The sequence below is a fragment of the Coregonus lavaretus genome, assembly GCF_964263955.1.
Source record: "Coregonus lavaretus genome assembly, chromosome: 16".
Taxonomy (NCBI): domain Eukaryota; kingdom Metazoa; phylum Chordata; class Actinopteri; order Salmoniformes; family Salmonidae; genus Coregonus; species Coregonus lavaretus.
Window position 1 is genome coordinate 37251624 of NC_140003.1, and position 16889 is coordinate 37268512.

The following is a 16889-nucleotide window of genomic DNA, read 5'->3' on the forward strand; positions in this document are numbered from 1 at the left end:
CACAAACTCCAAATTCACAACTAGACACTCACACACACTCCGATTTAACACACACACACTGCCCCGAGGCAGATAGCAGAGTTAGCAGAGTGAACTAATGACCATCTCAGACCTGTCAGTCACATTCTCCTTGCTACCAATCAGTCTAGAAAATCTAAGAATAGTATTACATACCTATCAATCTCACTCCCTCCTGCTGTTAGACACGCATGCCAATACCTGTTGAGAAATACTGCTAATTAGTTAATGCCAATCACAATCCCATTTAAGCTTGACAATCACTGGAAAATGTCTGAGAGAAATAACCATGGTGCTATACTAAGACAGAGGATATGTTGGAAACCAATGATAAAAGGTACAACATTCTAATTCTATTTGTAGAAAAATATATAGTATAGTTATACATTCAAATTATGTTTCAGTCATCATGCGACGCTGACATTCCAAAAACACACAGTCCACATACGGCGCCATTTTGTGATGGAATAACTGCAAGTGGCGTAGGATGAAGTTTCCCCCTAGACGCTAATCTTAGACCAGTCTTGAGTTTTCCTCCCCTATATTAACAATTAGGATTGGGGGATAGTACGCCGATTCTACATCTGTGTGTTCGGCGGGGTTCTACCCATAGGCAGGTCCCCTATTGTGATCTGCTGCTTCAATTCATTTGACACACGCTGGGACAGGGGGACAAATAAAGAGTCCTACAACACACACACACACACACTGGTCTGGATAGGTTCACTTGCCCAACAAATATGTTATATGTATGTAATAAAGGACATACATACAGCAGTAACAATTCAACGTCATTGCCCTGCAGCAATTTTGCTACAACCCATCATACCGAGTCTGAGTACCAAACCATGTCCAAGGCCACTGCAACTTCCTGTGGGGCTCAATGGAGCAGAAAATTGGAAAAATAGATGAAGCCATCTGAGCCTTTGTCTCTATAGACTCCCCCCCCCTCCTCCGTTGTACTGGCACCTGTCCTCTCCATTCCTCATCACTCCTCCCCTCCTTTCCTCTCCAACTTGTCCTCTCCATTCCTCATCACTCCCCTCCTCTCATCTCTCTATTCTTCATCTCCCCCTCTCCTTTCCCCCTTTCCCTCTCATCACTCTCCTTGGCTTCCTCCATCTCCCTCCTCCTGTCCTCTCTTGTTATCTGCTCTCCTACTGCCCCTGAAGGAATGCATCTCCTCGTCAATGCTGTTAATGACCTGCGTGTGTCTTTTGTCCTCTAAATGAGAGATGCCAGAATGCACAGGCCAAGATTAGCATGGAAACACTAAGCATCTCCACAGAGATGACAGTCCCCTTCAATCAAACACACACCCACAGAGAGAGAACAGGCAGGAGGATGAGGGAGAGAGGGGGGATAGAGAGAAAGAGAGAGAGAGAGAGAGAGAGAGAGAGAGAGAGAGAGAGAGAGAGAGAGAGAGAGAGAGAGAGAGAGAGAGAGAGAGAGAGAGAGAGAGAGAGGTAAGAGAAGAAAATAAAGGAATTACAAGAGCGGTGGGGAGAGGAGAGAACGGTAGAAAGAAATCACCTTTGACCTTTATCATTGATTGTATTGTTGTACACTCTTAGAAAAAGGTGCTATCTAGAACCTAAAACCATTCTTCAACTGTCCCCATAGGAGAACCCTTTGAAGATCTCTTGTTGGTTCCAGGTATAACTTTTTTGGTTCTAAGTAAAACCTTTCCACAGAGGGTTCTATATGGAACCCAAAATGGTTCTACCTGGATCCAAAAAGGGTTTTACCTGGAACCAAAAAGGGTTCTCCTATGGGGACAGCTGAAGAACCCTTTTAGAACCCTTTTTTCTAAGAGTGTACGTGTCATATTCTGTGACATTGTGAATGCCATGGAGGGATTGGTTAGGAGTCCTTGAGGAGAAGCCTTGGCAACGCATGAGACAGAAATAAGCCAAGCCATGCTGAGAACAAAACACAACGGGATGATATCATTATCAAACAATGATTGTGTTTTCACCGTCATATCTATCATGACATGTTGCTACACGGAGTCATCATGCTGGTTGAGTCACAGTCAAAGAGAGATTATAGTTTGTTAAACAGCCAAACACAGCTTTCTTTGAAGACTTTCTTCTACTCCTAAGATACTGAGTCTTTGTTCAAAATGCTACACAAGTAACACTGAAATCAACACTTGTACTTAGAAGCCCTCTCCTCCACCTTTCCAACTCTTCTGCTGTTCTCAAAGCAATTACCTATCAGCTCTGGGTGACGATAATCCATCTAATTACTAACCTAATCAGGGCCTGGCTAATATGGCTGTGCTAAGTGACAGACACAGATTAAGGACCTCAGCACACCTCCTGTCCAGTGGCTGCCAGCGAGTGGGAGGGAGGGAAACCCAGGCACAGAGAGAGTGACCACTCCTCACCAGCAGATCAATGTAATGAATACAGTGGGGGCCAGTGAAACAGTCTGTTGAAAGGAACTCAGTTATGGCTGTGCTGTTTCTATCCTTCCCCTCAGAGTCATGACAAGAAGTGGTGAGAAGCTGGGTTCCAGAATCTGTCATCTGTGGTCCAGAGGTGAACACTTTATCAGTTTATCAGATCATTATTTAATAATCACCCACTGGGCACAGACATCAACGTCCAGTTTTGAGAGATGTCATCGAATTGTCGACTAACGTGAATTCATTGTGAAGTCAGGAAACACCAAGACACATTGTTTCATTTTGATTTAAGATTGAGTTCAAATAAGATGATAATCGTGTTTGGTGATGACTTTTGGCATCTCTAACTTTTCCTATGTTTATACATTATCACGTTGAACTTTTTTGTAAACACAGTGGAAACAAAATTGAGTGCCCATTGGGAAGCTTCTTTAGAAACTTTCAGCAGTTCAAAACAAAAAGTGAGAATACAACTGGGAACCCTGGCCTGAGCTAGAATCACAGATGGATTCTTCAATCCGACAGAACTGTGACGAAGCAAGAGGGATTAAGTTACATATCTGATCTTCAAGATGTATCAGACATGACACCTCCCCTGCTAAGATTAGGATGCAAGAACCCTTTGTTCTTTACTGCAGTGGTTAATGATGGCTTTATAGTGTTGCTGTGTGTGGAGCGCTTAGAACAGAACAGAGAGATGCTGTGCTGGATAAAGATGAGTCCATCCTATTAACCCCGATTCAGGAGTGCTGCTGTCTCACTGAGAACTGAGAGAGGCTGGAGACGTAAACAGCCTCCTCCTTCTCCTTCTCCTCCTCCGCCTCCGGCAGAAAGCACCAGACTGAATATTTCATAGAACCCATTTCAGTTTCACTGCTGCTTTTAAATGTACTTCTGCTTCTCAAAGACGAGGCTGGCTGCTGAATAACTGAGCAGGGCTGAGCCTGAGCAGGGAATCCCGTTGAGGTGTGTGTGTGTGTGTGTGCGCATGTGCACGTGTGTGTGTGTGAGAGATATCATTAAAGAACTGTAGAGTTCAGCGTCATGTCATTCACCAGGTAATTACTAGACAGAAGACTCCCCTCCTCCATTCCTCTCTACACCCCTCCCTTCTCATCCCTTCCCCTGTGTGCTTCTATGCGGGATGGGCGGTGGTAGGGAGAGGGGAGAGGGGGGGGTCACAGGTAGAGGTGTACACATGGGGAGGGAGCTGAGAGAGGGGTGCATGGCAGGGCAGTGCATCGTGATTGGCAATCTATTATCCAGTCCAGTCACTTGTCCTCTGCATTGTCTTCCCCCTGCTGCTGCAGCTTCTTCAAGGCTGTTTGGTTCAGTAGTTGGTCCTGCTGAAGCGGGGTTCTCCCTGATTGCCTTTGCTGGCTGGCTGCGATTGAACGGAGACCGCCACAGTCTTCTGAGCCCACGACTCAGGGCTCCACACTTCATACCAAAAGGCAGCGGAGTAGCGGCGTAGCAGGGATCAAAGCCAGCGAGTGGGAGGGAGGGAAACCCAGCACGGCACAACAACACAGCACATCACAGGCACAGCTCTACGCAGCATTTCACCACCAGCGTGGTGTATTAATTGCAGTACAACACAGCAGAGTCCAACACAACATTACTCCAGAACATTCTAAAACAGTCTGGAAACGTGTAGCACAGCTTGGACACAATGCACTGCACGGTTTAGCAAAGCACATGGCAGCAATTCAATTCAAAGGAATTTAATTTAATAAGACTTTATTAATCCCTCATGGCATTAATAAGACTTAATTACCGTAACCCTTTCATGTCTTTGTCAGGGCACAAGTTCACCCCTACTCCCAGTTGCAAACAGAAAACCACATCATTTGAATGGCACAAACCTGACCCCAGCACAGGCCCCAATCCAGGCTCACTGGCCAAGTAGCTGCTGGCTGGAGGAGCCATGGGAATAGTATCATAGGAGGTTTATGAGGCAGTCTCGGAACAAATACTGACACACACACACATACATACACACATACACCTAGAGCCACACGCACACCTCCCTGTGTGTTCAGTCCTACATTCCCTGGTCTCCCAGACAGCTCCGCAAAGGCTGATGTCTAATTCCCTGTGACTGGATTCTCTGATGGATGAGCTCTCTGTCTGCCCCTCTCCTGCCTCCCCCTCTCCTGCCTCCCCCTCCCCTGCCTCCCCCTCTCCTGCATCTCCCTCTCCTTCTCTCCTGCCTCCCCCTCTCCTTCTCTCCTGCCTCCCCTCTCCTTCTCTCCTGCCTCCCTCTCTCCTTCTCTCCTGCCTCCCTCTCTCCTTCTCTCCTGCCTCCCTCTCTCCTGCCTCCCTCTCTCCTTCTCTCCTGCCTCAATCTCCCCTTCTCTCCTGCCTCCCCTTCTCTCCTGCCTCCCCCTCTCCTTCTCTCCTGCCTCCCCTTCTCTCCTGCCTCCCCCTCTCCTTCTCTCCTGCCTCCCTCTCTCCATCTCTCCTGCCTCCCCCTCTCCTAATTGGATGTTTTTATAAAGTGGAAAATAGAGCTACTATAATTCTAAAACCGGATTATTCTAACCAATGTCACATGGGTATCTGAACAAAGAATAGATGGAGGATGGTGAAAACACGGGAAAACTATTTGTCTTTTTGATGGTTAATTGATCATCTCCTTGGATGCCACTTCCATTTCTCTCCCATTCCTCTCCATCCTGCGTGATGAGCACAAAGCTTTCGCTTGACAAGCTTGCATTGCGCTGTCAAATTCGCTCTCGTTGGTTTTGAAAAATCCACTAGACTAGGCGCTACAAATGATCAAGTAGAATCTATTCAATTAAAATGACTGTCACACTTGCCTGTGGCCATGTAACTTTGAAGTAATGTAAGTTTAAGACGTGCTAAGTGAATATGAAACATTTTGATAGGTTCAGTTCATGCTATTGCATTAAATGCAAGAATGGTCCCTGCAGCCTACTAATTACTAGGTTAGTAGACCTACTTGCTCTCGAGAACCCAAGGCATAAAATGTAATTAAGAAGGCATTCTGTTTTATCCCAAGGTTTCTCATCTATAAGCACCACTTACCAGTGGGATCATGTGAACTACAATCCCAACGCTCTGTTTTAATGTTTAGAAACTTCAATAATCATCGCTTGCAATACGGTTTTCAAAACATATGGAATTATCTTTCATATCAGCGAGAAATAATCTTTCAAATAAAAAAGATACACTTACTGTAGCAGGTCAGATCCATATGGATGTGTCCCTCCAGCCGACTAACTACACTTCCACTACACTTCCTCCCCAGTTACGCTTCCACACAGGTGTTTGAGCACGCTAGATAGCTAATTAGCACAGGTGGTCGTCTCTGTTTTCCTTCTGTCTTCCGTAAACAAGCGCTGTAACATGGAGATATGGCTGTGTGGGAACCCTATAAAGGTGTATAGCAATTTAACCTTTAGGTTTTTTTTTTTTTTTTTTCTCGCTGGTATGAAAGATAATTCCATATGTTTCGAAAACTGTACTGCAAGCGATGGCTCTTAGCAAAACTCCCCCGGCCGGAAGATACATTTTACATTCACGTCATTTAGCAGACGCTCTTATCCAGAGCGACTTACAGGTAGTGTATAATTTTTTTTATTTTTTTTCATACTGGCCCACCGTGGGGATCGAACCCACAACCTTGAGCATTGCAAGCGCCATGCTCTACTAACTGAGCTACACAGAAAGACGCTAAAGGTTCATATAGGCAAAATGTGTGAGTTGTTGTTTCAAAGTAGCCCAATAATAGCCCATTGAAAGGAAAATTTGCTGATAAAAATACATTTGTCATGGGCATATTTTTTGTAAGCATTTAAAAAATATATATAATTAGCCTAGAAGTCTACAACTCTGTCTAGACAAAAAAAAATGTCTGATAAATTGACCATCGTCAATTTTTTAGGAAGTACTATTTAGGAAGTACATTTACTTGGAAATATAACTGCCCCATCTTCCTCCGCCCATACATAGGCTATAGCCTACTATTTTAATTGAGACCACACGTGCACCTGATCTAACACATCTGGCTACTGAACTTGAAGCAGCAAGAATGATGAGAGTGGACACCTGCACTTTGTCTTGAGCTACATTTTGCATATAGGATATAGCCTACCTTTTAGTACATTTACATTTTACTCATTTAGCAGACACTCTTATCCAGAGCGACTTACAGTTAGTGAGTGCATACATAAAAAAACAAAATATATATATACTGGCCCACCGTGGGAATCGAACCCACAACCCTGCCGTTGCAAGTACCATGCTCTACCAACTGAGCTACACGGGACTAGTAGGATGACTTTCAGGCGGAGACATATAAATGGCTAACATATAAATGGGTAATCAATATTTCAGTGGTGTAAAATACTTAAGTAATCTGTACTTTACTATTTATATTTTTGACTACTTTTACTTTTACTTCACTACATTCCTAAAGAAAATAATGTACTTTTTACTCCATACATTTCCCTGACACCCAAAAGTACTCATTACGCATACTTTTGAATGCTTAGCAGGACAGGAAAATTGTCAAATTCACACACTTTCAAAAGAACACCCCTGGTCATCCCTACTGCCTCTGATCTGGCTGACTCACTAAACACAAATGCTTCCTTTGTAAATTATGTGTTGAAGTTTGCCCCTGGCTATCCCTAAATTTAAAAAACAAGAAAATGGTGCTGTCTGGTTTGCTTAATATGAGGAATTTAAAATAATTTATACTTTTACTTTTGATACTTAAGTATATTTTAGAAATTCAATTTACTTTTGATACTTAATTATTTTAAAAACCAAATACTTATAGCCTTTTAGTCAAGTTGTATTTTACTGGGTGACTTTCACTTTCACTTGAGTCATTTTCTATTAAGGTATCTTTACTTTTACTCAAGTACGACACCTGTGTCCTTTTCCACCATTGAAAATGAAAAGGCTCGCTCACCATGGTGACCTATGCGCGCGTTGCACTTTTTCCTTTTCGATGATGATAAAAAATATATATATTGCACCTCGACTCACGTTGGTTGAGCGCCCTCCACTTCTTTCCATTATGAATATTTATTTACAGACACTGTAGTAAACTATAGTCTAATCATATTTAATTTAATTTCCTTAGAAAGATAACTGCCACGTGAATATCCACCCACACAAAGGCAGTCTACTGTATTTCATTGAAACCACATACAGTATACGCAAGGTGAAAAATGTGTCGATGTGCCTCTGACCAAGACGCTTAACCTTAATTTGTTCCAGGGGCACTTTATGGCTGACCCTTTAAAACAACACATTTTACTGCACCTATCCAGTGTATGTGACAAAACAACATTTATCTTTCTCTTTCTTTTTTTAAGTGTTCTTGCGCAAAAATACTACAGTAGCCTCTGCCGAGTCCCTAACAACCGGATGTTCCGGTTATCAGGGGAAATAGAAAGGGAGCAACTTCAGCTTTTGGACGTTAACAAGGCGACACTCCATCTTAACTCTTCTTTCACATTTTCCTGGATTGGTTGAACAGTGCAGAAGAGAACCTTTCCCGACAGTATTTTTTGTTCTTGTCAAGACCAGTATGTACAGGTTCTAGTTTCAGGCATTTCTTTTACCCCTGCTACGTTAGGTTAATCCTACAGTAAAGTTTTTAAAAAACACTAGGCTACAGTGAATACTATAGTATATAAATATAGTAATACTACAGTATTTATACCATAGTATACTATAGTCTTTTTCACGTGGGTGGACAGCACACAAAAAAAACATTTTGCTGCATTGCACCTGTCCAAAGAAACGCTGCTAACTTTACATGCGGATGTAGGTTAGTTGAGACCTCACTTGAACTGAAACGTATAATTTTATAATGACTATATTATTAAATGAATATTCCATCATAAAATTATTTTGAATGTTTGTAACAGTTACAATATGAAATCAATGAATATAGTCTTACCGCAATTAGTAGCAAAAACTGCCTGTAGTGTAGTCTATCCTATCAGTTTTAACCACTATGATAATGCTATCGCGTTGGGAATGGCTGTGGTCTCTGTCGCTTGTTACCTCTTCGTCGGGAATTCCCTTCTCAGAGTCATTATGGGACACCGCAGTGCATGTTTCACACAACCACCATCAGAAAATTACAACGTTTCTTTAAGGATTGCAAAAGAAAACACCTCTTACCTGAGAATTGCACTACAGCAAGTGGTGTCGTGAGAGTGGCTGGTGGAGGAGCCTGTGCAGTCAGTCCGTCTCTTGGCGCGCCTCTGTGGCTTTTGACCACAGCTGTGGTATCAACAGCCCTGCTCCGCGCTGCAGCCCGGTGCTCCCGTGTGTAGGGGGCGTGGTCACGGTTTCGGAGAGACAGCTGGGGCAGCTTCTCTGCTGTCTATCGATTAACCCCATTAAGGCTTTTATTTCTCCAGTGGCAATGTACCGTGATATTGAATATCCTAATCATTTCCTATTGACTCAATAAGTCATGCTGCAGTATCAAATGATTTGTTCAGATTTATCTCTCTCTCTCTCTCTCTCTCTCTCTCTCTCTCTCTCTCTCTCAATTTCCATTTTCAATTTAAGGGCTTTATTGGCATGGGAAACGTATGTTAACATTGCCAAAGCAAGTGAAGTATATAGTAAACAAAAGTGAAATAAACAATAAATATTAACAATAAACATTACACTTAGAAGTTCCAAAAGAATAAAGACATTTCAAATGTCATATTATGTATATATATATACAGTGTTGTAACAATGTGCAAATAGTTAAAGTATAAATGGGAAAATAAATAAACATAAATATGGGTTGTATTTAAAATGGTGTTTGTTCTTCACTGGTTGCCCTTTTCTTGTGGCAACAGGTCACAAATCTTGCTGCTGTGATGGCACACTGTGGTATTTCACCCAGTAGATAAGGGAGTTTATCAAAATTGGGTTTGTTTTCGAATTCTTTGTGGATCTGTGTAATCTGAGGGAAAAATGTGTCTCTAATATGGTCATACATTTGGCAGGAGGTTAGGAAGTGCAGCTCAGTTTCCACCTCATTTTGTGGGCAGTGTGCACATAGCCTGTCTTCTCTTGAGAGCCAGGTCTGCATACGGCGGCCTTTCTCAATAGCAAGGCTATGCTCACTGAGTAGTCAAAGCTTTCCTTAAGTTTGGGTCAGTCACAGTGGTCAGGTATTCTGCCACTGTGTACTCTCTGTTTAGGGCCAAATAGCATTCTAGTTTGCTCAGTTTTTTTGTTAATTCTTTCCAATGTGTCAAGTAATTCTCTTTTTGTTTTCTCATGATTTGGTTGGGTCTAATTCTGTTGTTGTCCTGGGGCTCTGTGGGGTCTGTTTGTGTTTGTGAACCGAGCCCCAGGACCAGCTTTCTTAGGAGACTCTTCTCCAAGTTCATCTCTCTGTAGGTGATGGCTTTGTTATGGAAGGTTTGAGAATCGCTTCCTCTTAAGTGGTTGTAGAATTTAACGGCTCTTTTCTGGATTTTGATAATTAGCAGGTATTGGCATAATTCTGTTCTGCATGCATTATTTTTTGTTTTTCGTTGTACATGGAGGATATTTTTGCAGAATTCTACATGCAGTCTCAGTTTGGTGTTTGTCCCATTTTGTGAATTCTTGGTTGGTGAGCGGACCCCAGACCTCACAACCATAAAGGCAATGGGTTCTATAACCCTCTCTCTCTCTCTCTCTCTCTCTCTCTCTCTAACTCTCTCTCTCTCTCTCTCTCTCTCTCTCTCTCTCTCTCTAACTCTCTCTCTCTCTCTGTTTCTTTCCCCCCTTTTTTTCTCTCTGTGTGTGCATGTAGCCTATGTGTATTTCTTTGTGCGTGTGTGTGTGTTAAAAGCTTGAGGTAGAAGTTGTCCAGATCGGGTCAGATTGTGGTAGCGTACCCTAGTTCTACCCTTAGCTGTTCCGGGGATAAAATTATAGAATTACATAGAACACTGAATTATATGATCTCATTTTTGTGAACAATTGTTTTTATTAGATCAATTTAAAAAATCTATATAAAAATTATATATTTTTTAAACAACCCCCCCTCCCACCCCACCCTCCATCACAAACGCACCACTAGTACAGTGATGTCAACTTTGCAATTTTGTTGCTAGATTTAGCAACTTTTCAGACTACCAGACTTTTTTTTCAAACCGCAACTAGCAACAAATTTAGCTACTTTAAAAAATGTATTTTGTACTTTTAGCAACTTTTGAAAAGTGACTCAAACGCTTAAATGCACACATGTTCCACTCTAAATGACACAACAACGATTTTCTCTGTCACACACTCAGTCACAACACACGTGCCTGGCTGCAAAAGTGCATTGTGAGTGACGTCAGCAGCAGGCGCTCAGCTCATGCACAGGCAGCAGCAGGCCAGCCAAGCAGCACAACAACCCGGAGAGAGCTGGAGAGCTTGTTATTAGCTTGTATCTATAATTGTTGATCAGTTAGGTAGCATGTTAACTAAATACCAATACACTGCTATAATTGTTCAGGATGTGTAGGTTTACTAGTTAATAAGAAAATAAATAAAATGTAATTGTTCAATAATGTGTAATGTGTACTTGTTCAACAATTCAATGTGTTGTGTTTAAAAATAAAAATATCTGATCATATAAAATGTGTTGTGTTTATACTACTTTTACAAATAAAAATATGTGATAATAAACAAACAAATCTAAACTAACAAATGTCAAATATTTTTTTTCGCCGAGATGTCCAGTCAATTTGAGTAACGTTATTGTGTATTCTACGTAATGACGCAGTTTTACGTTATTACATAATGACGTCATCGCGCAATGTCATGTAGCAACTTTTAGCAACAAATCGACCTGCCTCTAGCAACTTCCCCTGAAAGTTAGTTGGCAACACTGCCCCTGGCGGCTCCACACAATCCCCAACCTTGGTGAACAACACAATATAAAACACACAAAAACATACCAATCAAATAATAACAATAAACAAACATTACAATAAAATAAAAAAGTACATATAACATTGTTTACCACTATATCACCACCAATGAATTATAGGATCTCTGTGGATAAAACAATTATTGATTCTTTACAGCCTAGTTATGATCCACTTCTTCCGTTTGCTTCCAGAAAATCCCGATTACACCTCTCACCGCCAGGTGGCAGTAAATATAATCTACTGCTCTCACTTGCAGTCGTTGTGGGTGTGTCTTGGCTCACTGAGTCGCTGTCTTTGATTATCTCCATCTCGGTGACAGCTAATCAGAAACAACAGCAGAGTCGGTGAAAAACCTTGGAGAATTTAGCTTTTAAAGCAATGGAGGAGTACAATTCCGGAGAGGAGGTAGATTGTGCATTAAGCTAGATATATATGTATTATTTCAGACTTTGACCCTGATATCAATCGGCCGAGTTAGCTAGATGAATGGTCAGCTAGCTAGCTAGCTAACGTTAGCATGCACTGCATTGAGGGTGCTGGCTTAGAAAACGTCACTAGCGAGGACATGAGTATTTAAGTAGTCAAATGAAACTAACGATAATATACACCTTGTAAACATTTGTCATGCAAATTATGTCATATTATTGCATGTGGGAAATTGATAAGTTTAGCAGCTAGCTATAATAATAATAAGCCATTTAGCAGACGCTTTTATCCAAAGTGACTTACAGTCATGTGCGCATACATTTTGACGTATGGGTGATCCCGGGGATCGAACCCACTACCCTGGCGTTACAAGCGCCATGCTCTACCAATTGAGCTACAGAGGACCATCTAGCTGGGTGTGGTCCAATCATTGAGACTGGGCTGGGCAGGACTTGATTAGTAGCGCGCGAGCATCTGTCAACATTCAGCATAGGCATATCTACAGTATAATGCAGCTGAAGTAACCCGGTGTGTACAGTCATAGAAAAAAGGGTTATTCGGCTGTCCCCATAGGATAACTATTTTTGGTTCCAGGTTGAACTCTTTTGGGTTCCATGTGTAACCTATAGGGACAGCCGAATAACCGTTTAGGTTCTAGATAGCACCTTTTTTTCTAAGAGTGTATATATGTATCGTTGAATCTACTTAGCTAGAAATCTTCCAGAAATCACTACCCTGTTTATACAGCAGCAGGCTGCAATACCCATAATCTCAGTGCAAGTTATTCTGAAGATCCTATCAACAGTTAGCTATGAGTTTATTGTAGCAGCCCTTCCTCCCGGGGCTTGCCTGAAAGCCTTTGATATCCAGTCTTGACAGCTATAGTGTTGACTAAGATCTCACAGAGTGGACTGGCTGTCTGTCTGTGTACCCTGATTTGTTGTGCAAGTAGCCAGGAGAAACTAGGTCAGCTCCAGCTCCTTTTGTGTGAATGAATGCCCAACAGCACAAGCTTTTGTTTTGAGTTATATCATAACAAAGTAATCCCCTCTTGTTTTCATGTTAAATGTTTTTCATAATTGCTATTTTTATATATTTTTGATATCGTTTGGAATCACAGGTGTCCTTCAACGCAGATGAGGCCAGTGTCTCTGTTAAAGAGGTAAGGGGATCTTTGAAACATGTTTCTCAACAGTCTTATTTCTTGGTAGGTAAAGATGATCAAAACCACTGTGATTATCCCTTCATAGCTGCTTGACTGTGTTGTTTCCCTTGCTGACTGTCTGGTGTCGTTGTCTCAGTGTATCGAAGGTATCATTGGAGGAATAGACTACAACCAGAACAAAGTGAACCAGTGGACTGCCAGCATCGTGGAGCACTCTCTCACCCAGCTGGTCAAGCAAGGGAGACCATTCAAGTTCATAGGTATGATGCTAAATGACTTAAATGTAAATTATATAATGATGATATAACACAAGGAAGCTATGGTATTACAAGAGTCAGTCAAAAATTAGTCACATCGAAGTGGTGAGAGAACATAGATGCACTAAAAGTTGAAGTTGTTGTTATCCATTAGAAGAAGGCTTCTCTACTCCACCCTTAACAAGCTGGATGATGGGCCCTGTGCGTGCTCCCGGTCGCAAAGGGCTGTATAAAAGCTTTATAATAGCAGTATGATAGCTGTATGACAGTGGTATGAAAGCTGAATGATAGAGGATAATATCTGTATGACAGCTGTATGATAGCCTTTTGTGACCAGGAGCAAGGCCCTGTGCATGACAGAATGCTTACAGCAGGAAATGTATCTTCAACATTGTCTTGTGTTCCAGTGAACTGTGCCATCATGCAGAAGAGTGGTGCTGGTCTCCACACGGCTAACTCCTGCTACTGGGACACTGCTACTGATGGTGAGAGAGAGGAAAACCCCACGCATACTGTACTAACCTTTGAACAGGCATTTGCTTTTGTTGTGCTGATGAACAGGGTATTATATTTTGGCTTATTCAGAAGGGTGCAACAAAGTAGAGCCCGACCGATATTGGCTTATTAGCGCTATATCTGTATCGGCGATAATTCCACCGATAACCGATATTTAATAAATAGGATGAAAAAAGGGAATCTCATTCTTATCTGAACACTTGAGTCCATTCTCATGATGTTTCATTTAGGGCTGGCCCCGACTGAAAAAAATCTTGGTCGACCAAGAGTCGTCTGTTCTTTTGACCAATCGATTGGTCAACATTTTAAAACGTGTATTTTTCCATATAGAGTTTCAATCAAATCAATATGTGTTTTAATCAAATCAACTATATGCACTGAGCTTGTCTGATGCTTTAAGCGAACTGTTTGATGTCCACCACAGAACATCAGTGTGCACAGCGCTGTCTGTGTTGCTGAAGCTGCAACATAATTACAGCCATTTCTGACTGAAAGGTGATGTTGCCAAAATCCCTAATTTGTTTAGGAAAAACATTCCCTATTCCCTCAACCCTTGCTCTCTTTACATGACACATGTATGCTTATGCACATAGCAACATGGTCTAGGAAAATGCGCCAATTTAACAGCGCACTGATGTGTTTCAGAACCACAGACAGCGACCACTATCCAACGCAGCAGAAAGCGCACTTGTTATAAAATATTATAATTGTTATTTGTGTTGTACCGTTGTTGTTACATAATATTACCATATTACATTTTCAGTAGCACGTCTTAGACCGATGGACTGTGCCATCCCAACGGCCTCCACAGTGGATCAGTCCACTCAGACAGGAGCCAATCAGTTTTGTACACCATGATTATTATTTTTATTTTTTATTGCTACTGCTCGACTAAAGAAATCTCAGTCGACCAACAGCCTATCGACCAAACAATCGACCAGTCGACTAAATGGGTTCAGCCGTAGTTTCATTATTGTGTCATTTTCCCACTGTAAAATAGTATGTCGGCAGATATATTGGTACGTTTTCTCCCCCCCAAAATCGGAATTGGTATTGGACCCAAAAAAAACATATAGGTCGGGCTCTAATAGAGAGGTATTGTATTGGACTTACATGATTCCCTGTGATTTTCTGAGAACAGGAATCTGGTCATGCTCTGTTTCTATCTGTATATGTTTTGAAACGTTGCTCTCCACTGAAGAAGCCACATGTGTTGGACTTTATTTTGTGTGTCCAAATTGGTTCTGATGTTGTGTTCCCTCTGATTGGTTGAGATCTAGTGGGTTGACCTGATTGGTCTTTGTGGTGTCCTCCCACAGGAAGCTGCACGGTCAGGTGGGAGAACCGCACCATGTACTGTGTGGTGAGTGTTTTCGCCGTGGCCGTGACCTGTTAACGTGGGGCCCTCTGTTCCCCTTCCCACAATCCCCCTTTCTCGCACTGAGCTGAACACAACCTGGCATGCACCAGCACCACCAAACCTTGAAGATCCTATGCTGATTACCCATAAAAATAAATGTCTGTTGTACAACAACACCCACAAACTTTGACCACTCCCAATGGGAACCATAGGATGGGAATTCAGTGATGTTGCAATATGTGGTGGATGCATAGTGTTGTCTGTGTGCAAATGTAAATATAGACCAGTAGTTATAGAGATATGCTCAGCATGGACTTAGGAAATGGAACTACCCACACTGGTAAAGATTCTGGGCGGCAGGTAGCTTAGTGGTTAAGAGCATTGTGCCAGTAACCGAAAGGTCGCTGGTTCTAATCCCCGAGCCGACTAGGTGAAACATCTGTCGATGTGCCTTGAGCAAGGCACTTAACCCTAATGGCTCCTGTAAGTCGCTCTGGATAAGAGCGTCTACTAAATGACTAAAAAATAAATAATAATAATAATTACAGAACATCTTCATGGAATAATAGTATTAACTAAATAAATACATCCCAATTACAGTTTCAATAGTGTGTCGTACCACTATCACAAAAATAAAATCGGAGTCTCATAGCAGAGAGATCAGGTTCAATACATTCCTAACAGAGTGCAGAGAGAGACATATTGGAGTTTCCATTGGAGCATTGTAGGTTTATGACAGTGTACCTTTTATTTAAGAATATGTGTAAGACCATTTGTATTTATTCGAAGACCATTCCCTCTAGATTGTTGAAGTTGTAGCTGTCCTGCATGTTGTATCACATTCCCTCTAGATTGTTGAATTTGTAGCTGTCCTGCATATTGTATCACATTCCCTCTAGATTGTTGAAGTTGTAGCTGTCCTGCATGTTGTATCACATTCCCTCTAGATTGTTGAATTTGTAGCTGTCCTGCATGTTGTATCACATTCCCTCTAGATTGTTGAAGTTGTAGCTGTCCTGCATGTTGTATCACATTCCCTCTAGATTGTTGAAGTTGTAGCTGTCCTGCATGTTGTATCACATTCCCTCTAGATTGTTGAAGTTGTAGCTGTCCTGCATGTTGTATCACATTCCCTCTAGATTGTTGAAGTTGTAGCTGTCCTGCATGTTGTATCACATTCCCTCTAGATTGTTGAAGTTGTAGCTGTCCTGCATGTTGTATCACATTCCCTCTAGATTGTTGAAGTTGTAGCTGTCCTGCATGTTGTATCACATTCCCTCTAGATTGTTGAAGTTGTAGCTGTCCTGCATGTTGTATCACATTTACCTCACTAACCCTTATATCATTTGTGATATTAAACTGACTGAAAATGCTTTTTGTTTCAACTACTCACGACACTATAAGTATGACTTGTGACTGATGTGTTTGTCCATTGACCTTTCATTCATTAAATGTATTATTTAACTAACGTCACATGATTTCCTGGTGTTTATTTGAGATGTCTCACCAGTAAAGCAGGTTGACAGAATAGCTAGTGAGGTTTATGATGGGGTGAAACAAGCTGCTGGTTTCTTACCTTGCACACATTCCTGGGGGTTGTGGTAGTTGAGGTAGTAGTTACGTTAGACAATTTGTAACAACAAAAGGTAATTCTACAATACAAGTCAAAAGTTTGGACACACCAACTCATTCAAGGGTTTTTCTTTATTTTTACAATTTTCTACATTGTAGAATATAAGTGAAGACATCAAAACGATGAAATAACATATGGAATCATGTAGTAACTAAAAAAGTGTTAAACAAATCAAAATATATTTTATATTTGAGA

At 41.6% G+C, this 16889-nt stretch overlaps 2 protein-coding genes across 2 annotated transcripts in view; one reads left to right on the top strand and one right to left on the bottom strand.

Moving 5' to 3' along the window:
- Positions 1-8714, bottom strand: part of sytl5 (synaptotagmin-like 5) — a 70899-nt gene extending 62185 nt beyond the window's left edge. Inside the window, 2 exon segments of the mRNA XM_084179489.1 lie at positions 175-219; positions 8603-8714. The gene's annotated coding sequence lies outside the window, so the exon portion shown is untranslated.
- A 2902-nt stretch (positions 8715-11616) lies between these two features.
- On the top strand, positions 11617-16533 carry LOC311143461 (dynein light chain Tctex-type 3-like). The gene is made up of 5 exons (XM_084179278.1): positions 11617-11742; positions 12884-12925; positions 13065-13188; positions 13593-13670; positions 15021-16533. The coding sequence occupies exons 1-5, from the start codon at positions 11716-11718 to the stop codon at positions 15095-15097; spliced, it is 348 nt and encodes a 115-aa protein (XP_084035404.1). The 5' UTR covers positions 11617-11715; the 3' UTR covers positions 15098-16533.
- Positions 16534-16889: the final 356 nt, after the last annotated feature.

Bases quoted from the DNA above. Each gene is read 5' to 3' on its own strand.
- LOC311143461 (XM_084179278.1), top strand. From the start codon at position 11,716: ATGGAGGAGTACAATTCCGGAGAGGAG. The intron at 12,926-13,064 runs GTAAGGGGATCT...TCGTTGTCTCAG, and splicing joins CCAGTGTCTCTGTTAAAGAG to TGTATCGAAGGTATCATTGG. The intron at 13,671-15,020 runs GTGAGAGAGAGG...GTCCTCCCACAG, and splicing joins CTGGGACACTGCTACTGATG to GAAGCTGCACGGTCAGGTGG.